This window comes from Callithrix jacchus, chromosome 7 (genome assembly GCF_049354715.1).
Source record: "Callithrix jacchus isolate 240 chromosome 7, calJac240_pri, whole genome shotgun sequence".
In the NCBI taxonomy this organism is placed as follows: Eukaryota; Metazoa; Chordata; class Mammalia; order Primates; family Cebidae; genus Callithrix; species Callithrix jacchus.
In genome coordinates, this window is record NC_133508.1 from 121,720,805 (window position 1) to 121,745,139 (window position 24,335).

Consider the following 24,335-nt stretch of genomic DNA (forward strand, 5'->3'; position numbering starts at 1 on the left):
TTAAATTCTGTACTGTTTCCTTCTGAGATTTAGCCTTGAGATCCTACTTAGTAATTCACTTTTAGATAGTACCAAGTGATGGGAATTAGCATGCAAGATAAAATTGATTTTTCATTCCTGGCAGCAGAGTTGTAAAGCAAAATTATGTAATAAATGAAAGATTAGACCAGAGCTTCATAGTCACTTTATTTGTGGTTATTGAGATATCAGTCTCGTTTTGTTTGAATTGTTGGCGTCATTTGGTTCATTAGCTAATTAGTAATAGTAAAAAAATTAGTAATAGGAAAAAAATTCCACATTATATGTTAGGATATAGTATATGATTTAGTAAATTCTAAGCATGCCTGAAGTTTTAATTAGCTTCTTGTGGTTTCCGTAGCAAAGACTTACTCAAGTTACCATAAGCAATGAGGAGATTATTGTAAAGATCAACACAGAGCAGCAGTGGAGGCAGATATCCCATGTAAATCCCAAAACAAAACTGTCACGCTAATAGGCCAAACTGTAAGTAGATCTAAGGCTAGAGACTTCAGCCCCAAGAATTCTTGATTCTTCCTTTCTGGTGCTTAGTTATAAACATGAGTCAGCTATGGTACTTCCTCCATTTGCTTCTCACTACCAGTTTACTTAGTCATTTTTTCTATTCTTTATCTTTTTCTATCTCTCTATATGTATAGCTTTCCCACAACGTGGGCTTGCCTCATGGCTAAGATACTACCCCATGACTTCTCTTTTTTATATTCTTACTAATAATGTCTACTAATGATTGAATCTTAAGCTCTTTCCCAGGTCCAATTCCCAAGAGATCATCTTTTCATGTCAGAACATTTTGTTTCTGGTCAGCCCAGGATTTGGACCCCAGCATTGGTCCTATCAGAAATGATAAAGGGAGTTTTTAAAATCTCAAATATGGCTTCTTTGCCATTACTTTAGAAGGGATACTATAGGTATCTCTTACCCAGAATGCTTGGGGTCAGAAATGTTTCAGATTTCAGATTTTTTCAAATTTTGGGATATTTGCATTATATACTCACTGGTTGGACTACCCTAAACCAAAATCCAAAATGCACCAATGAGCATTTCCTTGGAGCACCATATCAGCATTCAAAAAGTTTCAGACTTTGGAGCATTTCAGATTTCAGATTTGAAAATTAGGGATACTTAACCTGTATAGTGGGGTCCTGTATAGGTTTACCACAGGACAACAATAAAGCAGGTCTTGACCGATCTATCTTGAGTTTGCATAATTAAAAATTTGTTCTGGGCCTGGCACAGTGGGTGGCTCACTCCTGTAATCCCAGCACTCTGGGAGGCCAAGACAGGCGGATCACTTGAGGTCAGTAGTTCAAACCAGCCTGGCCACCATGGTGAAAGCCTGTCTCTACAGAAAATACAAAAATTAACTGGATGTGGTGGCACAGGCCTGTAATCTCAGCTACTTGGAAGGCTGAGGCAGGAGAATGACTTGAACCTGGGAGGCAGAAGCTGCAGTGAGCTGAGATTGTGCCACTGCACTCCAGCCTGGGCAACACAGGTAGACTTTGTCTCAAAGAAAAAAAAAATTGTTCTGAATTAAAGTATCAAATTTTAATATGTAACAGAAATTACAACTTTTAGTCTACTAATTTGCATACCAATGAATCAATGAATGTCCATATGCTATAATTATTATAGATTAATTTTTATCTAATAATGAAGTGACCATATATGTATCTGAGTCATGTTTCGTCTAGGTTCACAATAGAGGTTAATATTAATACAATGGCATACAGAGTTTTTGGATAGATCTATAAATACTTTCTTAAAGTACTAATGTGTTCTTAAAATAGCATTTGACATGGTCAAAATGACTAATCACATTTTAATTATTGTAAGAAATATAGGAAGTAATGCAAAACTAATTTAAGGAGATTGTATATTTCAGGAAATAATCTTTTAATTTTGATACTATTACAACAATTAGTAGTACTTGTTAGGGTTTTGTAGAGCTATAATCAGTACCAGATCAGAGGAATTTTAAGTTTTGTTAGATTTAAATCATTATTTTAACATAAGCCAAGGAAGAGCAATGCTTTGAAATCTAGAAAAGCTTCAGCTTTTGTGTTGGTACAATTAGTATATCCTTAAGGATTATCCTACTTTGATAATTATTTTTAGAGTAATAATTCAGCTACCTTTTTTTAATTTTTCTTATATACATTTATATATTTTTAATTGTATCATACATTCTGGTAAACTGCCATAAATCCTCTGAGGAAAGACACAGGAAATAATACACAAATGAAGCCTGACATATTTAAAGATTGGCATTTTCATCTGGACTAATAGTTCATGTTTTTTATTATTGAGGCATCAAAGCCCAGGAAGAAATGTATATGGTTAAACAGTTTTCATCATTCTACAGTCGTTTTAACTAGCTAAGAGTCTAATTAAAACTTCAGGCATGCTTAGAATTTGTAGTTGATCCTAACCAAGGATCATAAATTCTTTCTACATCCAAATGTGTATTTCTAATTTATGTAAAATGCTGTTTATGTAAACTTAATTTTCAACCAAGAAAAGATTTGCAATAGTAAAATATGTCCTGGTCACAAGTTCATTATTATGTAATTTATCACTTAACTTAGTTTTATACATTTATGGTCATTTCATTACAATTACCAGTCATATTTACTAGTAATATGTCCTTTTGAGTTAGAATAATGAAGATTGTGTATACTCTTAAGTTTTTATTTTTAGTTTATTTAAAGCTTTTGTGTTTTCCTTTTTATTTCTTGAACAAAACAGAGACCAGAAATGAGTGGAATGCTATCTTGTTATAATTTTTATTTAATATACTTAAATGAAGAAAGATAAAAAAAGAAAAAAAATTCTAACTGATAATTATCCCATTCAGACGTTAGTGAATATGTCGCTCAATCCAAGTCGACCTTCCTCATCAGAGGTAAGAAAATCTTTTTATACTAAAATATAAGAAAGACTTGCTTATCGATTTTGAAAAGTTTCATAAAAGCAAAAACATGAATTACATAAACTGTTAGTTATTGACTCCACCATGATCCCAACTTCGTGTAGCCCACTGTCTGATTACACTTCTCAAGTCTCTAGCTCACTTCCTTTAATACCCCAACCATATTGGGACCCCCAGTGCATTGATCCTATCACCTTTTTTACTATTTCTCAATTGTATGATTGAAGGTGGTACCCTCCATATCTAGCTTAAGTGCCATAGAGCAATCATGGTCACTCCCTTGCATGTACTTTTGACTTACTGCCCCTCTCTCACTTCATCGTGTTCCTTGGCAATACAACAAACATGGTTAATGCATATCTCCACCTATTCCATACCTACAACTGAGTGGCTGAATGTGGCTAGAAAAATTTATACCATCATAAGTACCATTCTCACTTTAAATTCATGACCATGAATTTCAAGTGGAATCTTTTTCTTGTGGGCAGTCTTACTATCTGCCACTCATTGATTTATTCACTCTTCCTCTCTTCTTCCTTTTTTTTTTTTTGTTTGTTTACTTGAGATGGAGTCTCACTCTGTTGCCAGGCTGGCTCACTGCAACCTCTGCCTCCTGGTTTCAAGCGATTCTCTTGTCTCAGCCTCCCAAGTAGCTGAGACTATAGGCACATGCCACCACACCCAGCTAATTTTTGTATTTTTAGTAGAGATGGGGTTTTACCATGTTGGCTAGGAACGTCTCAATCTCTTGATCTCGTGATCTGCCTGCCTCACCCTCCCAAAGTGCTGGGATTACAGGCATGAGCCACTGTGCCTGGTCCACTCTTCCACTCTTCTAAACAAGTATGTCATACCATCTCAGACCCACAATACCTTCTCTCTGTTTTCTCTTAAATCAACTGCAATCAAGGTTTCACCTCCATTATTCCAACAAAACTATTCTTGATAAATTCACCCTTTCATTACTAAATCTGTTAATTATTATCCTAAACATTCTTGATCTATGTGTGCACAACAGTTGACACCATTAATCATGTTCTCTTCCTTGACTTAGGTTTCACTAGGCTTCTAGCATACATATTATATTTGTTTTCATCTTACCTTCCTGGTTATTCATTCTCAGTCATCTTTATTGGGTATTCATCTTCTTCCTGACCTCTTAATTTTGAAATATTTTAGCTCTTTGTTCTCTTTTCTACCAGCACTTATTCCTTGGTGATCTTATCTAGTCTAATATATTTAAATGCCAACTTTATACCAAGAATTTCCAAATTTATAGCCCCATCCCAGTCCTCTTTCCTAAATTCCAGATTCACATATGCATATATTCAGCTGACTGACTGACATCTCCACTTGGATGGCCAATAGATATTTAATCTTAATATGTCTGAAACTGGATCTTTTCCCCTTCCCCATAATTTGTACTAACCATGACTTTTTGCCATCTCAGGTGATGTGAAATCTACCCTTTCAGTGTCTGAGGCCAAATGCCTTGGAGTCATACTTGATTCTTCTTGCGTACTTGAGTCTTCTACTTGACTCTTCTCTCAAACTCCACTTCCAATAGATTGACTCTGACTCTTCGACGTGACTCTTGAACTCTACTTCCAATGGATTTTCTCTAGTTTTTAAATATATACAAAATCTGATTACTTTTTAATCAACTTTACTGCTAACACATGAGTTGCCATCATCTCACACTGTAATTATTCCAGTAACTTTATAATAAGTTTTCTTGCCTCATATAGTCTCTTCTAGCTGTTATTCCCATTACCCAACTAATTAAATTTAGAAAGATTCAAATGTAAAGCATTATGTATGTCCTGATATAATGCAATATAAAATACAGGGCACGGCTGGGCGCGGTGGCTCAAGCCTGTAATCCCAGCACTTTGGGAGGCCAAGGTGGGTGGATCAGGAGGTCAAGAGATCGAGACCATCCTGGTCAACATGGTGAAACCCTGTCTCTACTAAAAATACAAAAAATTAGCTGGGCATGGTGGCGCATTCCTGTAATCCCAGCTGCTCAGGAGGCTGAGGCAAGAGAATTGCCTGAACCCAGGAGGCGGGGGTTGCGGTGAGCCGAGATCGCGCCATTGCACTCCAGCCTGGGTAACAAGAGCGAAACTCTGTCTCAAAAAAAAAAAAAAAAAAAAAAAAATACAGGGCACTATTTATAAAATACTATTGCCCCAAGTAGTAACCTGTGTCACTTTAAGGCTGTATATTTAACTGTTTACAGGAGATAAGAGAGGTTGGAGATGCAAGTTAAATGACACCTTAGAGATAATTAAGTACATTCATAATGTAGAAGATTCTTTGAGACAACTGGCTCAATCTCTTAGAAAGTCAATGCCGTGTTAAAAAAAAAAAAAGCAAAAAAACGGGTTTGGGAACTCCAAGAAGAAAGTTTTTAAAAGTGGGAGGCCGAGGCGGGTGGATGACGAGGTCAAGAGATTGAGACCATCGTTGCCAACATGGTGAAACTTCGTCTCTACTAAAAATACAAAAAACTAGCTGGACATGGTGGCACATGCCTGTAATCCCAGCTACTTGGGAGGCTGAGATAGGAGAATCACTCGAACCCAGGAGGCGGAGGTTGCGGTGAGCCAAGAATGCGCCATTGCACTCCAGCCTGAGCAACAAGAGCGAAACTCCGTCTCAAAAAAAAAAAAAAACGTATCAACCAAATGCAGTGTGTGATCCTTGTTTGAATTTCAGATTAAGAAAACATTTTGAGGACAATTGGGAAAATTTAAATATGGACTGGATATTAATTGACATTAAGGAATTTTTTTAGATGTGGAAATGAAATTGTGATTATGTTACCAGAGGTCCTTATTTTTAGAATATGGATGTCAAAGTATTTAGGGATATATTGTCATGATGTCTGATTTACTTTAAATGTTTTATTCAGAGAGAGAATTATTTTTATATGTATGTATATTTAAAATTTTTTATATTAAATAAAAATATATGTCAGATCTTCATGTTTCTCTTAAAAACCATGCATTAGCTTCCCATTTTATAGGTGAAAATGGCTCAGAAGGTGCTCTGTGTTTCCCCTCTACCTCTTTATATTTCTGAACTTGTCATCTTCTACTCTTTCTCTGCTGCAATCATACTGGCATGCTCTCACCTTAATACTTTTATCTCTTTCTGGAACTCTTTCCCTCTAGATCTTCACTTGGCTAATTCCTTCATTTCCCTTAGGTCTTTACTCAGATCTCACCTCTTCCATGAGACCTACCCTGACTATTTAAAACTGAAAACTTCTCCATCCCATATCTTCTGATTCTTCTTTACCCTGCCCTCCTTATTCTTTTTTTCTAGTAATTACCACTTTGTAATATGGTATATTACCTATTAGTGTTTTATATTTTTTTAATTTAAAAAAATTTAAAATTTTACTTCTTAGAAGTCAGTATTTATTGTTTATTGGCTGTATCTCTCACAGAGCCAGGACTAGTCCAAGGCAAATGAGGTACTTGCCATGAATGAACAATTTAAGGGGCTACCAAAAAAAATTTTTAGTATTAATGCAAAAAAAAAATACATGATGAACAAGATGTCAATATTTTAATTAGAGACAGGATCCAACAGTGCCATCTCTAATCATTTTGAAGCCTATGGCGAAAGAAAAAGTATGTGCCCTTATTATATACATATATATATATATATATATATATACACCTTGTAATGTATTTTTAAAATAGCTAATGGTTTTAATTAAAATATTATTGATGAGTAACATCCATTACAGCCACGAAAGTAAGATTATAATAAATTAGGGTTTGCATGTAAATGGAATATTTAACCTTAAAATAATGTCAGATTTAATATACACTTAAAACTCTTTCCATATTTTTTCAACTACTTTGTTTTTCTGGAAATAATAAAACCATTAAAAGTGTATTTTTAAGAAGCATATGTACAAATGTTTAGTTCAAGAAATAGTTTCCCCCTGTCAAATATTAATACATTTATATAAAGATGAGGTCATATTTACTTTAAATTTCTTAAGGTTTTGCAGATGTTTAATAATATAGCTAGAGATTAATCTTTTAAATACTCTAGTGTTCAAAATGCAACATATAGCTAACTGCACTATCACATCTATATAAACATTTTAAATTGTTAATATTTCATCATTAAAAGCATAGAAGTAATTTCCTTGATTTATAAAAACAACTTGAAGAAATCCTTATGTTTAAGATTATTTTTATCTTCTATAAAATTAATGATATTAATAGTAGGTCATATTCAAACTTTTAAAGATTTCTCATTTAATATTGCATTAGAGTATATTCATTTAAATGTTTTGACTTTTAATATGCAGTATCAAACTTAATTTGACTAAAAGATAAGACTATATTTGCAATCATTGTTTCTGTTGTGGTAATATAAATATTCTAAAGAGAAGGATTCTAATCAAGGTCATAACAAAACATTAATGGAAAAGTGGATAGTTACATATAAGCACAGACATTCCCAATGTAAGAACAGTCATTTGGTCAGGATTAAGTTCTTCCTGTAATTCTGGTGAATAAGTATGTTCCCCAAACCACAGTATTAAGCCTTTTGCAGGTGCTGAGAGCTAGCAATCTTCAGAACTGTATTAGGCAGAAAATATACAAAGGATGAGGATTCCACACGTTCATTCCAATGGAATGGAGCAGGTAGGGAGTGAGGTGAAGTAAAGGTTGATGTTAAGAAAACTAGTCTTGGTATCCTAGGATTCTTACTGCAGGCCACAGAAAGAACACCATGTGGCTCAAGCCTGTAATCCCAGCACTTTGGGAGACCGAGGCGGGTGGATCACGAGGTCAACAGATGGAGACCATCCTGGTCAACATGGTGAAACCCCATCTCTACTAAAAATACAAAAAAATTAGCTGGGCATGGTGGTGCGTGCCTGTAATCCCAGCAACTCAGGAGGCTGAGGCAGGAGAATTGCCTGAACCCAGGAGGCGGAGGTTGCGGTGAGCCGAGATCGTGCCATTGCACTCCAGCCTGGGTAACAAGAGCGAAACTCCGTCTCAAAAGAAAAAAATACTGAGATAACTCATAGCCATTGCTGCCAAGGGAAAATGTACTCCAAGTGCCGAGTGACCAACTTAAGAACAGATTTTTAGTTCATTCTGTTTTTTGTTTGTTCAGAGGAATGTATGTATTCCATGTTTTTTTCAATTGTGCTTATTAAACTTGATTATAGGTGACATAGTTGATTTTTTTCACTTTAAAAATATTTTAACTGATGATCTTCTCAATTTATTCAGTTGGTGGAACTTCATGTTTTTTATGTCCCCGAGGGATCGTGGAACTATAAGCTAAATACCATTTCAACAGAAGTTGTTAACAGTTTCATTTCAGCTGGATTTCTGAGGCAAGTGTTGTATAGTCATATAACAATATGCCTGAAAGAAGAGTCTTTTTTTCTGCAGAAAAAAATGCTTTCTGAAAATTTAAGAACTGTAAGTGAAAAATATTTTGTCCATGTGGTACTTCCATTTCCTAACTTAATGAATACTATCAATATGTAGTGCTATGTAACAACTAAACCAGTTCTATAGGACTAGCTCACTTGGCCATAGTTCTACTACTCAGAAAACAGTGCATAACCTGTGTGTTATTATGATCATGCACAAAGTGAATTAAGAGAGAAGTTATCTGAAATTAAGAATCTGCTAAACTACTCAGAAGGCTGTGGTGGGAGACTGCTCTGAGCCCCAGAAGTCAAGGCTGCAGTGAGCCATGATTGCACCACTGCACTCTGGTCTGGGAAACAGAGTAAGACTCTGCCCCCACCTCACCCCCCCCCCAAAAAAAAGAAAAAGAGAAAGCTGCTGAAGGTCTGAAAATAGTAGTTAAAGCAATATATCTACAAAGTCTCTTTCTCTGAACTGTTTAAAAATATAAATATAAACAAAGAACATCATTATATGTATTTAGATTTGTATTTTCACATTCACAAAAAGACACATAACACTGTGTGATCTGACTGTTATCTCTTGATCACACCCCTCTTCCTAATCTTCATCATCACTTTCTTCAACCATATCAGCCTCCTTTCTGTTCTGGAACACATTGCCCTATCTCAGGACCCTGGTACTTTCTGTTCCTTTTGTCTAGAATGAGTTTTCTGCCCTAACTATATGCCCTCCCATCTCTTTCAGCTTTTTTTTTTTTTTGAGACAGAGTCTTGCTCTGTTGCCAGGCGCCAGGCTGGCGTGCAGTGGCACAATCTCGGCTCACTGCAACCTCTGCCTCCCGGGTTCAAGTAATTCTCCTGCCTCAGCCTCCCCAGTAGCTGGGACTACAGGCACACGCCACCACACACAGCTAATTTTGTATTTTTAGTAGAAACGGGGTTTCACCATGTTGGCCGGGATGGTCTCGGATCTGTTGGCCGGAATGGTCTCGATCTCTTGACCTGGTGATCTGCCCGCCTCGGCCTCCCAAAGTGCTGGGATTACAGGCTTGAGCCACTGCACCCGGCCCTCTTTCAGCTTTTTACTCACATATTACCTTTTTCTGTAGATACTCTCTAATCACTGCATTTTAAATCATTGCTACAATCCCTTTCTTTATTCTCTGCCTTATTTTTCTCTGTGGTACTTAGCAGTGTCTTATGAATTATAATTTTTTTTTTTACTTATTTACTCCATTAATTTTCCTATTCCATCACTAGGTTGTAAAGTCCATAAGGGCAGAGATTTTTGTTTTGTTGACTGCCATATTCCCATACCTTGGAACAATGTCTGACACATAGTAGGTGCTCAATAAATATGTGTTGATTGAATGAATTATCTAATATTTCTCATAAGGTCCTAGAAAAATAAGAACTTGGAATGATAGCATAAGTGATGGTTTTAAATTTTAGACATTCAGGAGCAAGGTATTCCTAATAAGCTAAGATAAGGACTCTGACAATGTTAGATGTTAGATTATTTTAAAATTATTTAAGCACTAGCTAATAAATGTCTGTGGCTATATCATTTCTTGGTATATGTATAAAAGTAAATAAATTCCACAACAAATTTTAACAATAAAATTTGGAAGCCGGGCGCAGTGGCTCATGCTTGTAATTCTAACACTTTGGGAGGCTGAGGTGGGTGGTTCACAAGGTCAAGAGTTTGAGACCAGCCTGGCCAGTCTGGTGAAACCCCATCTCTACTAAAAATACAAAAATTAGCCAGGTGTGGTGGTGAGCACTGGCAGTCTCAGCTACTCGGGAGGCTGAGGCATGAGAATCACTTGAACCCAGGTGGCAGAGGTTACAGTGAGCCGAGATCACGCCACTGCACTCCAGCCTGGGCAACAAAGTGAAACTCCGTGTCAAAAAAAAAAAAAAAAAAATTGGAAGTAGATTAGCAAAGAGACAGTTATTTTCCTTTTCCTTATAAAACATTTATAAACAGTGTTTATTTGCATAATTTTAAAGGCAGACTTTTAATTATTTATTTTGAGAGATATTTATGGAAGATCTACAAAATGCCAGCAATGTAGAATCATGATATGTTAAACTATATCTGACACATTAAATCAACATTTGTGTTTGAGATAGCTGACTAAAGTTACTGAATCATTAGTATATCCAAAATCTATTTCATTTGACATTGTAAGATGAATATCATAATATTTCAGAGTATCTCCTCAACTTACTTTACAAGCCCTGAGGGAGCGTCTTGGTGAGTTCCTGGGTGAAGAAGCTATTGCAGAAAAATTTTTGTTTCTGAAATGCATTGGAAATAATTTAGCTGTGGTAAGTTTTCTTTTTTTTCCTTCTGATTGAGAAAGACCATACCTTCTCAAATTATATTTCTTAAATGCTTATCAACTCAGCTCCCTAAAATACTATTAGATTTGTAAATCTCAATCATAATGAAATGGAAATATCATTAAGCATACAGATCAACAAAGATAGGTCACATAGGCATGTTATTGGGCACAAAAATAATGGGTTTTGTGTGTTAATTTCCTTGCAAAGCAAAGAAATGCCAATTTAAAATGTTATATAATTAATATAGTTCTTAAATTTAAATGAAAGTGTTTAAGTGTTTTAAAAAAGTTATTTGTGTTCTGGAGAAAAATGGGGTTCTTATTGCTTGTACCACAGCTAGACTGATTTGATGTAAAAATAATATGGCTCCAATGTATTTTTTTGGTGTCAACTTTTTTTCTTTTTTGAGTTTTGTTCTTTCGCCCTGTCTGGAGTTCAGTGATATGATCTTGGCTCAGTGCAACCTTCATCTCCCAAGTTCAAGCAATTCTTCTGCCTCAGCCTCCCAAGTAGCTGGCATGCGCCACCACACCCAGCTAATTTTTGTATTTTTAGGAGAGACAAGATTTTACCATGTTGGCCAGGCTGGTCTTGAACTCCTGACCTCAGGTGATCTGCTTGCCTCAGCCTCCCAAAGTGCTGGGATTACAGGTGTGAACCACCATGCCTGGCCGATGTCTGATATTTACTGAACACTTCTATTTGTAGTTGCTATGACTTAGTGGCCAGGACACTCTAAGTAGAGAGTATACCTAGCCTAAGTTTCTAATTTAATGAGACATCACATCTCAAAGTTTCTGGTCTCTCATATCCACATAAATTTTATTTCCTTAATCAAGATTTTCTATATTTAAACTCTTTAAAATTTGGTGTAGTCTTATTTCACTCTAGTTAACAGATTATATCATTATTATGTGTTTATGTGATTATTTGCTTAACAGATAACTCTTACCATTAGAGTATAGTTCCTTGTGGGAAGGGAATTCATGTTATTCACTATTGTATTTCTAATCGGTGCCTAACAAGGTGTTTTGCACTAGAGGTGTTTAAATGTTCACTGAACAAATTAAATCATGAATGATAATGGAAAAAATAGGCATTTTCTTCCAAAGTACCACTGTAATTTGCTCTGTGAGATTCTTGGGATCAGTAGCTAAATTTGAAGAAGTTTTTGTCATCAGAGTTCTATTTAGTATGACTTTTGGCATATTAATATTAGTTTACTGATCATTAAGTCAGTTTTCCTCTGAGAAGAAAATTTACTCATAATTTTTTGTTCTTTTTCATGATGTATAAATGTACAGAATAGCAATCATAGAATCCCAGATTGCAAGGGACTTTCAAAGTAATTTAGGTCAGTTTAAAATCCTTTTAGTATTATTTTAAACAAATATTTATTGATGTTTTTCTATATACTAAACTAGAAGACAACTAGATATGGATCTTGCCCTTAAAGAGTGCTCAGTGTAGTGATGAAGATTAAAATATATAAAATAAATAAAATATCATATTTTATATATTCAGAAGGAAGGGAGATTACTTCCAGCAGGGGAAGAGGGGATGTACAAAACTTTGAGGAAGAAGCAATATTTCAGTTTGGATCCTAAAAGAAAAATATTTGTTCTTGCAAAGATGAAGGGTGAGAAAAGCTTTCTGAGCAGAGAAAATAGGATAAGCACAGGAATAGAAAAGCAGAAAACGCAGAAATAATAAACGGTACATTTTTTTATGGGGCATTGACGACATGAAAGGAAATAGTGAGGAGCAAGTAATAAAGTTGTTTGTTGAAGGTCTTGAATGCCTTCAAGTTTAGATTAATAGTTTGGATTTTTTCCTGAAACCCTAGAGTTTTTGACTAAAAGAATTATATGTGAATCAGAGCTTTTAGTACAATTAATTGGGCCTCACCGAGAAGGATGTATTGAAGTGAGGAGAGAATAGAGGCAGGGATTTCAGTAGGAAGGTTTTATAGTGGTTCAGGCAAGAGATAATGTGGGCCTAAGGAACAGGCTGCTTCTCAAATTTCTTCTATGACCATTTTCTCCTTGGTTTCATACTTGAGCTACAGAAATCTTCCTTTGGTCCTCAAATATGGCAGACTCATTTCTGATTTTTGGTCCTTGCACTTGCATAGAAATCACTTCCCCCTGATTTTCAGATAGCTGGCTGCTGCTTTTCGTAAATCGGGTCTTAGCTCAAGTATTATCTTTTCAAAAAGGCCTTCCTTGACCAACTAGTTTTTAGATATTCTTCCAAGTTACTCTCTATTACATCACTCTGTTTTCTTTTCATAAAACATGTATCACCATCTTAAATTGTGTTTGTTTATTTAATATCTGCTTTCCCAAGTAGAATAAATCTCCATGACAGCGGAGATTTTGCCTTACTTATCATTGTATCCCTACTTTGTAGAACACTGCCTGACAGATAGTAAGCCCTCATTGTTTGTTTGTTTGATTTGTTTTTTGGTTGGAATCTTGCTCTGTCACCAGGCTGGAGTGCAATGGCTTGATCTTGGCTCACTGCAGCCTCCACCTCCTGGATTCAAGCAGTTTTCCTGCCTCAGCCTCCCAAGTAGCTGGGGGAGCCACCACATCCGGCTAATTTTTGTATTTTTAGTAGAGACTGGGTTTTGCCATGTTGGCCAGGCTGGCCTCAAACTCCTGACCTCAAGTGATCTGCCCACCTTGGCCTCCCAAAGTGCTGGGGTACAGGCGTGAGACACCATGCCCAGTCCCCCAATATTTGTGAAATAAGTAACAAATGAACTCTACAGAGTTGATTATGTAAGAAATAAAGTTTTCTAGGTTGGACTCTGGGGTCAGATGACCTGGCTTTGAATCCCAACTTGGAAATTTCCTAGTTATACAATCTTTACTAAGTGTAAAGCACATAGAATAGTGCCAGGCACATAGTCCATGTAAGAGGTAGGCATAGTTATTATTAGTAAATGACATAAAATATCTGTTTGATACAGTGAATAAAAGTAACATTATATTCTGCATTTTCTAGAATCTACCTGTAGTTACTAGCTTCTAAATTTGATTTTTATGTTGGCCACAAATATATTCCTTCTGCAAAAACAAAGTAGAGGTAAAAATAATTGGAAAAAAATGTAGCAAAAGCTTTAATTTTTTTCTCATTTACTTATTTCTAGGTGAAGGAAAAGCAAGAATCAGAACTGAAACTCAGATCATTTACTCCTCCATATGTATGTAAATGTGGCATTTTAAACTTATGCTAGTTTTTAACTTACAGCACTGTTTTTAATTACAAACTAATTTTTAAAATTTCCTATATGTTTTAGGCTCTTCAACCAGAATTATACTTGCTTCCTATAATGGACCACTTAGGAAATGTTTGTTCACCATCATCAACAGTTATTTTAGATGAGCGGCAGACTAATAATGGTGTTACTGAGGTTGATGGAACAATCCACAGACCAATTAGTGTAACTTTGTTCAAGGAGGAACCTGGAAGAGATCCCAGTTTGTTAGAAAACACTTTGAAAGAGCTTCCTAACAAGAATCAGGAAGAAGGTGATTTTAAACTGAAATGGGAAAAAGAAAGAGGCTATTATAGTATATTTTAGCAGTCAGGTCTGTAAGCAAACTCTGAGCAAACCTAGCCTTACGAATATAGGCAGTATAAAAAGAAAGCTGCAATTTCACTTAGGGATTTCTAAAAAAATAATTTTGCCAGGTAAGAGGAAAAGAAAACAATTAAGTACTATGTTAAAATAAAAACAAAATCAAAATAGTTAAAGCACTTAGATGAACTCTACCACCTACTTTTTTTGTAATAAAATAGTTTTAGATAAAAGTAAAGCTATAGGGGAAGAGAAAGGAAAGATGAGTGCATAAAACTTTGGTATTATTCAGAGACCAGAAGGATCAAGAAAACAGTAACAAACCAATACAAGCAACAACAAAAAACTTTAATGTTGGGGAACATGTGTATTTCAAAGAATTTTAAATTTTTCATCTGATTATAACTATCAATTTACTAACAATTACTAATAATTTGATTCTTCAAAAGTGATAGGAATGGTGGCTTATATCTGTAATAAGCACTTTGGAGGCCAAGGTGGGTAGATAATCACTTGAGCCCAGGAGTTTGAGACCACCCTGGGCAACATGGTAAGACTCCGTCTCTACAAAAAATGCAAAAAAAAAAAAAAAGCAAAAGTTAGGCAAGTATGGTGGCACATGCCTGTAGTCCCAGCTACTCAGGAGGCTGAGATGGAAGGATTGCTTGAGCCAGGGAGGGGAAGTTTGCAGTGAGCCGAGATTGTACCATCACACCCCAGACTGGGTGACAGAGACCCTGTCTCAAAATAATAATAATGATTATAAATGTTTAAATAAAAATTAAACTCATAAATACATAAAACTGACTATATGAATCATAAGAAAAAAATTAGTTGAATTTTTTTTTCACCATCTTACATTAAAAAATAAACTGTGAGGGAAAAGCAAGTATACTAAACATTTACAAATGAAATGCATCCCCCAGAAACTAAAGACAACATCCATTAAAGCTGTAGAATATACAAATTCTTAATCAGTTACATTTCTTTTATTCTAAATTTATGCTAAACCCAGCAATGTTCCAAAGTTAGTACTTTCTTTCATCTTAGGCACATTTAATATTTATTGTTTATTACTTGATACCAGTTAGATGCTCAATGAGAATCTTTACTTTCTTTGTCTGGCTACGTCACTGCTAAAGGAAAAAACACCTAGCAAACAAAAATTCAGCCTTGAGTCCTACTGTTTCTTAATGGTACAAGGTCAAGTGGCTAATGAAGTTGGAAATTGCCATGCATACTGAGAATAATGTCATATTTCACACCCTGGGCTATTAGCCAAATTTCTGAATTAATGCTATTTGCATAAAACTCTCTCACCAAACAAAAACAAAAACAAAAAAATAAACCAACTTTGGTAGGACTGAGTTTCTAATTCTGTGAATTCTTTGCAAGTACAGTTTTGATATGTTATTAATTTCTTGGTGCTTTATTCCAAAAAGATTATGCTTTAAATGAGAGGCCAGTGTGTGCTCATTTTCAGAAGTTCTAGAAAGAAAGAAAATAAGTATAAAGTATACTTTTACTTAATAAATGTAAAGAAGAATAAAGACTAATGATAATTTTACTACTCAGAGATAGCTTCTTTTAGAATTCTGATGTGTATTTTTCCAGTTATTATTTTTCAGTTCTTATTTGTAAAATATATTTTTATTTTTCAAAAATGAACACACATAGACTCTTAAAGCCTCCTTTATTTCAAAGTAGAAACATTTTATATCAATATGGATCTATATCATTATAGAAGTTCCTGTGTCATAATTTACTTCCCCAACCCTTTATTAATGTTTTTGCTCTCATGTATAGTGCAATCAGCAACTTTTTTTTTTTTTTTTTTTTTGTTTGAGATGGAGGCTTGCCCTGTTGCCCAGGCTGGAGTGCAATCCCAGTTCACTGCAACTTCCACCTCTTAGGTTCAAGCAATTCTCCTGCCTCAGCCTCTTGAGTAGTTGGGACTACAGGTGCACACCACCATGTTCACCTAATTTTTATATTATTAGTAGAGATAGGTTTTCACTATGTTGGCCAGGGTGGTCTTGAATTCCTGACTTCAGGTGATCCACCCACTTCTGCCTCCCAAAGTGCTAGGATTACAGGTGTGAACCACCACTCTAGGCCAGAGCAACATTTTTCTAAATGCAGTTTCATGCATTTTTCCTATTATTGCTTTTAGAAGTTTAACTTCTGTTTCTAAGGTAATGTAGCATTGTCACTGTTTTTAGAACTTCCAACCTTGTATGTTTTTCTCTGGTCACACTTCTTCCTTCTCCAGTAGAAATAACTACTACTTTGATTTTTGTGGTAATTATTTTCTTGCTTTTCTTTTGCCTTCTGTATTTTGAAGTTCTGTTATTAGGTGCATGCATATTTAGGATTATTATGTCTTCTTGATAAATTGACTCCTATATCATGTAATGTTTCTCTTTATCTCTGGTAGTAGTCCTTATTTTGAATTGTTTTCTTAACTTTAATTTGTAGTTTGTCTTTTTACTCTGTGATTCTTTTGATCATAGGAATTCCTTGTAGTTTTACAACTGAGAAATATATTCCTTAATAATACAGTTTAGTTTTGTCTGTTTTGAATTCTATGTATATAATTTTGGACTTGCTTCTCTTACTCAACATTATAAGAGTCATATCATCACATGTAACACTATTTATTTTCATTGCTGTGCTCCATTTTATATTCATACAGTTTATTTATATTATAATTTATTTGTCTATGGTCGATGGACATTTGGTTTGTTTGCAGCTTAAACTATTACAAATATGCTGTTATGTACATTTTTGTACACAAGTCCTAAATGTGCATGTCCAAGAGAATTGGCTTTGTTCATTGTTCATGTTCATGATAGAGTTCAACTTCACTAAACAACATCCATGTGTTTCCAAGGCAGTTGTACCCAGCAGCAATGTCTAAAAGTTCCTGTTGAACCATAATCTTGCCATTGTGTCATATATTTTCTGTCTTCTTGTTTCTCTGCTCCACATTCTAGAAAATATAGAGAATAAGGTAGTATAGATTTCTTCCAAATACATTTTCAGTTATCCCAAAATATCATTCATTCCTTCCCCACTGATTTCAAATGACACCTTTACCACACTATATATATATATATTCTTATATATACATGACAACTTTCAGACATTATCCATCTTCTGAACTAGTACTGACAATATTTTTTATATGTCTGTCAAGGTGATTTCCCATTCAGTATTATTATTCTTTATTGTGAGGTTTAAAATTGGATATCATACATGAAAAAGCTTTTTATCTGTAAGTCACCACAAAAACAAATACAAGTGATCTTTTCCAATAGTTTTGGTTTGAGCTTTTATTTCCTCTGTGGTTTATTGGTCATTTTGTTGGAAAGAAGTCTTTAAAAAAAATTTTTATAAATATTATAAAGTATTTGAGGACAAGGATTTATTGCTACTTACTCTGAGTCAAACACGGTGCCTAGACCACAGTCCTGAATAAGCATTTGTTGCAAATTAATAACTGTCTTAACATATCAATGAGTAAATAATATATAATCAATTACTGTGTTCTTAGACAATAACTGTAATGGTATAAAAATGATAACAGATGGTATCCCTTCTGAAACATGACATTTTAGAGGATAAATTTATGATAAATAATGAAGTTTGGGGAGAACATAGGTAATATGCTTTTAAGTAATTTTTAGATGTTTTTATACAATGTTTATATTGTGAAATACTTTTTAATTTTACATCTTGCTATTCTTTCATTTTGCTATTAGCAATTTTTGTGAATAAGCCAGTTTTCAATAACAGCAGAATCAACAGGTTTATATTTGACTAAATAACATATTCGTTGGGAGTTTTCTAACTGTTTAGTATAGTTTGGCTCATCAGTTAATAGCATTTTACTTGTAAATGTGTTTAATGCCATAATATGAAACTTTTTATTTACATTTCTTTGCAGTGAACAGGAAGGAACTTATTTGAAAAATACTAGTCTGTTTTGTGCAGGAGATTAGCAGATCTAGGATAATTTCTTCCAGTTTTCTGACTCCTATTCATTCTTACCTTACCCTATTCATGCTTCTTTCAGATTTGAAAGAATTCAGATTTGATAGAAGCATGAATAGGGTAAGGTAAGAATCCCCTGCTTCTTTGGAAAAATAAGGCTGGTGAGAATATACACACTTTGTTTTCACAAGTACTTTACAGAGGGAGAAAAGAAGTATTGCTTTCCCCACTTTTATACTGAAATGGGTATTTCCTCTATTGTCTTCTGTTTTTTCCCCCCCAGGGATCTGTGCTGCACATTTCTATATTTATGAAATGCCTCAGCTGTAACATATTTACTACTTGACCCCATCATTGTCCCAAACCACCACACTATCTTGACTTTTCTTTGGTTTCATACTTTTTCCAGTTCAGACTTTAAGCTTTGAAATTATTGTTGTACAATTCTTGGATTCTTAGGGTAAAGAAATCTTAAAAACCATCTTATCTATTCAACCTGAGAAAGCTGATTAAAAGAAAAGAAAAAAGTCTGGTCTAGCTTCCTTGCTTGTAATCTCCTTTATAGTGTTGTCAGCATCATTCTGCTTGTTACAAGTTGGATTATATATCTCCCTGTTTAAAAACCTTTGGAAGACGCATTAATTCCTATTTGAAGCCTAAGCTTTTTTTTTTTTTTTTTTTTGAGACAGAATTTCACTCTTGTCACACAGGCTGGAGTGCAATGGCATGATCTCAGCTCACTGTATCCTCTACCTCCTGGATTCAAGGGATTTTCCTGCCTCAGCTTCCTGAGTAGCTGGGATTACAGGTGACTGCCACCACATCCAGCTAATTTTTGTATTTTTAGTAGAGACGAACTTTCACCATCTCTAAAAACCAGGCTGGTTTTAAACTCCTGACCTCAGGTGATCCACCTACCTTGGCCTCCCAAAGTGTTGTGATTACAGGCGTGAGCCTCTGCACCCGGCCAAAGCCTAAGCTGCTTAAGATGGCATGTAGAACTTTTCAAACCCAGGGCTACAGCGTATGGCTATGCAGATTGTTTAGTGCCTACCTCCAGAAGGCTTCCTTCTCATCGATCATGATATGAATGAAGCTTTCAGGATTTACTTAATGTTGTGGTTATTTCAATAATTTTTATCTATTATTATTAGTAGTAATACTAATATTAGTATGAGGGTAGGAAAGGGAGGGAGAAGTACTATGAACTGGTACTTCTGGAGAGGTAGGTAGGGACTTGAACTATAAGAGCCTTGCTTGCAAAGCTAGAGTTTAGTAGATAATGGGAGGCCATCTGAAGATTTTAACTGAGTGGCATGATTGGATTTTAGTTCTAGAAAAACAACTTAGGTGACAAGATGGAAAATAGACTTAAGGACGAGGAAAATGGCAGTGGGATATAAACCAAAACTTAAACTTATGAAACTTCTCAGGATTAGACAAGGTGCTAGGTGCTTTACATGCATTATACCATTTTAGAAATAAGGAAACAGGAGTTAGAGAAATTACTTACCAAAAAAAAAAAAAAAAAAAAAGAGAGAGAAAAACAACAAGAACAAAAAATAAAAAAAGAAATAAGAGAAATAACTTAAGTCATACATGGCCATGCCAGGACTTCAGCTCTTGTGTGTTTGACTAAAACCCATGCTGTATAACACTGTGCTAGAGTCATACTGAACTTTTCACTATGGATAAAAATGCTCCACACATTCTGCTCCTGACACATACCATATTCTTTGCTTAAATTCCTCCTACTCTCTTCTTTGACAACAAACAGCTCATAGCTCAAAACTTAGTTTCACGGTTATCACTCCTTTTTCTGTGACTGTATCATATTTTAAACATATATTTTTTGGAGTTCTCAAAACACTGAGTCCTACATTATTATTTCTTTTTATGGGTGGGTAGCGGTGGTGTAGTTTACTATTAGCTTTACACAGCTGGTATGTCCATTTTTTATTCATTTAGCATTATATAGGTCTTTTAGAAAATCCATTTCTTTTGTTTTGTTTTGTTTGAGACAAGGTCTCACTCAAGCCCAGGCTGGAGTGCAGTGGCACCATCTTGGCTCATTGCAGTGTCTGTCTCTTGGATTCAAGCGGTTCTCCTGCTTCAGCCTCCTGAGGAGCTGGGATTACAGGCACACGCCACCACGCCTGGCTAATTTTTGTATTTTTAATAGAGACAGGGTTTCACCATGTTGGCCAGGCTGGTCTTGAATTCCTGACTTCAACTGATCCACCTGCCTCGGCCTCCCAAAGTGCTCAAATTATAGGCCTAAGCCACCACACCCAGCCTCTGTTTGTGGTCCTTAAGTGACAGTTTCAGTGCCAGGTGGGAAATAAATTGTAGCAGCCAAACTAAAACCAATATGGGCTTCAGGTTGCAAAATATTGTGGCAAGCCTTGTGGTTTTTTTGGGGGGGGTAGGGGGGAGGTGGGGGGTTGTTTTTTTGTTTGTTTTTTTGTTTTTTTGAGACAAGGTCTTCTCTGATGCCCAGGCTGGAGAACAGTGGTGTGATCATGGCTCTCTGTAGCCTTGACCTTCCAGGATCAAGCCATCCTCCCACCCCATTCCCAAGGAGGTGGGAACACAGGCATGTACCACCATGCCTGGCTAATTTATTTTATTTTTGTAGAGATGTTGCCCAGGCTGGTCTTCAACTACTGGGCTCAAGATATTCTCCTGCCCAGTCTCCCAAAGTGCTGGGATTACAGGCATGAGTCAACATGCCCAGCAACAACTCTTGTAAAATGACTTTTCAAATATTAATTTGGCTCACTTTTCTGGATTTTTATTCAGAAAAGAATAAGTGAGCTGGTCATGGTGGCTCACACCTGTAATCCCAGCACTTTGGGAGGCTGAGGTGGGTGGATCACCTGAGGTCGGGAGTTCGAGACCAGCCTGACCAACATGGAGAAACCTTATCTCTACTAAAAATACAAAATTAGCCGGGTGCAGTGGTGCATGCCTATAATTGCAGCTACTCTGGAGGCTGAGGCAGAATCACTGGAACCCAAGAGGCGGAACTTGTGGTGAGGCAAGATTGCACCGTTGCACTACAGGCTGGGCAACAAGAGTGAAACTCTGTCTCAAAAAAAAAAAAAATTATTTCTCCAAGGGAAAAAAATCTGTATTAATACTGCCAGATTCATGGATCTTTTGTTTATACAGACCATGTAGAACATTAGTGTTAATATTTTAAAGATAGATTGTGTAGTTTTCCTATATTAAGAAATTCTGTTAAAGGGAGATTTTATCAATGAAAATGTATGTGAAATAACAAATGATATTTTACATTCTGTATTTATACCAGCATTTTCCAGAGAAGTTTCCTCAAAGCACTTTTTCAAAAAATGCTTTGGCATGCGGATTTCTAAAGACAATTAAGGTCAGGCACGGTGGCTCACACCTGTATTTCAGCATCTGGGGAGGGCAAAGCAGGGGGATCACCTGAGATCAAGAGTTCAAGACAAGCCTGGCTAACATGGTAAAACCCTGTCTATACTAAAAATACAAAAATTACTGGGGTATGGTGGTACACACCTGTAATCCCAGCTACTTGGGAGGCTGAGGCAGGAGAATCGTTTGAACCTTGGAGGCAGAGGCTGAAGTGAGTCAAGATTGCACCTACTGCACTCCAGCCTGAGCAACAGAGGAAGACTCTGTCCTAAAAAAAAAAAAAGGCAATTAAATTTCAGGAAACCCCCAACTTACCTACCCCGTCTTGCAGATTTAGTTGTACATAGAGACAGAGAAACCCTGCAATAGGAGTGACTGTGTAAGGGACTGTGTTGCTGTTTGATGTTGCTTAATTCAGCATTTCCCAAGCTGAATTAACCAAAGAATTTTCTTTTCACATAAACTAATATTTCATGAAATTCACTTTGGAAACTGTTGCCTTATATCTGTATAGTAAAGTTTGTGGTGATTCTGAAACATAGAACGAGATTATAATGTATACATTTAAAAACAAAATTTTATTTTAGCATTTTCTTAACATTCTGAACTTTATTTGCTATGGATGACCATCAGCATCAGCTGGAGGAAAAGCCACTGCAGAACAAAGCCAGATTGCAAAAAATCAAATTGGAAATTCTGAGTTGCCAAGATCATTGGAAGATTCAGATAATGATTATTTTGACACCAAAAAAAGGTAATAAAATATAGATACTGATTCCACATGTCATAATCTAAACAATAAAAAAGAGAAAGATATTCAGAGTACTGTTATAAAGACTTCTACTTAAAGATATGAGTAAAATTAGTGATATTTTAATTAAAATTACCCTGATTCAGATCTTTACTGTTTTTTGCTAACTTTCCTCTCCAAGATAATGAGGGATAATTTATAACTTAGATTTGTTTCTATTGTAATATTTTTACCATCAGGACAACTTGATGACAGAAAAATTTCTGTCTTTGTTTGCCTTCATTAGAACTAATTATTCTGCCTCCGTTCCTAGTTATAGGTAAACTAATCAATATGCTTGATTTTCACATTGGTATCATTTCATTCAAATGTATAGTACTTAGGCAAGAGTTTTACACGGTCTTTTGAATTTAAAATACAGATTTTTATGAACAATTACAATAGGACTATAAACAAATATGCTTCTAAAATTTTCAGTTATTTTATCTTGCTATAGATATTGAACTAGAATTTAGCTATAATGAAATATGATTTTATTACTCATACTAAATGTAGCTTTACATGAATCATTAATGAGTCTGAAAGAACCTGTGATAATGGTCTCAGGCTGACTTTGAAAATTTCAGTATTTGTGTTTATAGAGCATTAAATAAAATACATGAAATATGAAAAGCTAATATTCATGGGATCATATTTTAATATGACTTTCAAATCTGCCATTTCCTTTAAGTCAGTGTCTTTGGAAAAATGAAGATGATACAGCTATCAGTAGAACACAGGACAATCAGGTACTATTTTTAATTTTTTGTTTAAACATGGTATTGTGACATAATATTTTTACTGAGATTAAGCAAACTGCAGATTAAAATGTCTAAGTTTTCGAGGAACATACTTCTAATATCAGTATTATCAATAGTAGTCCAGTTTTTCTGTTTTTATAATTAAGGTAACAGTATACTCAAAAAGGGGAAAAAAGTTATCCACCAACACTTTTTTGGATTATCTCCTCAAGTTTTATTACTAGTTTTAAGGTATACTAAACTTCACTTAACTAGCAGCTTTCATAGCTAATTTGTAATTTAATATATTAATACCTGTACTTGATTAACTTCTCTTTAGAATAGAATTATATAGTGTGTTAAGAAGCAGTATGCTAAAATTGTTTATCATGTTATAGTTACTAGCTGGTGACCTTGGATATGCTACCTAATTTGAATTGCACTGGTTTAAATGAGTTAATGAACACTATTCAGATTACCAGTTTATTCTCAAGAAATGATGGGAAGACGAGGATAATTTTGCTAGTATTTGCAGGATAAATTTAGGACAGTCTTAAGAATTATAACAGCTAATTTTAATCATAGCTATCAATGAGTACCAACTACCAGGCACTATTCTAAGTATTTTACACATACTGACTCATTTTATCCCCACAAAAGAAACTCCATGTGGTAGGTTATGGTTGTCATTCTCATTTTACAGATGAGGAAACTCAGGCACAGAGAGATTCCATGGCTTTCTCGGGTCATTCATATAGTTAGTAAGTACTGGAGCTGAGCTTAGATCCTAAATAGTGTAGGCTGGCTTCAGAGTTTGTAGTCTTAACCATTTTAATAACGACCTATCTAAATGATAATACTAATAATATAGCAACAACCAATTAGATAGCATTTATTGAGCCAATCACAGTTCTAAATGCTTTAACTATGTTAATTCATGTAATTTAACAACTATTTCTGGAGGTATTTATTTTCAGATGAGAAAACTAAAACACAGAAAGTTACATTAATTTTTCCATGGTTGTATCTTTCATACTCATTGGAAAAAAATCCCAAAAATGAGG

General features: G+C 35.1%; 1 protein-coding gene across 5 annotated transcripts in view; it reads left to right on the forward strand.

Annotated features, from left to right (window-relative positions):
* The window catches only part of SPATA1 (spermatogenesis associated 1), a 63,979-nt gene that overhangs the window by 5,481 nt on the left and 34,163 nt on the right, over positions 1-24,335 (forward strand). For 2 of the 5 annotated variants that reach the window (XM_017974881.4, XM_017974883.4), the window contains exons 2-9: positions 380-504; positions 2,788-2,944; positions 8,251-8,357; positions 10,619-10,736; positions 13,912-13,965; positions 14,062-14,293; positions 22,375-22,495; positions 23,223-23,280. In XM_017974881.4, the coding sequence (XP_017830370.2) occupies positions 2,843-2,944; positions 8,251-8,357; positions 10,619-10,736; positions 13,912-13,965; positions 14,062-14,293; positions 22,375-22,495; positions 23,223-23,280 (792 nt within the window). In that variant the 5' untranslated portion in view covers positions 380-504; positions 2,788-2,842. The remainder of the gene's footprint in view (positions 1-379; positions 505-2,787; positions 2,945-8,250; positions 8,358-10,618; positions 10,737-13,911; positions 13,966-14,061; positions 14,294-22,374; positions 22,496-23,222; positions 23,281-24,335) is intronic. The other 3 variants (XM_035252012.3, XM_078332324.1, XM_035252011.3) reach the window with 2 other exon arrangements.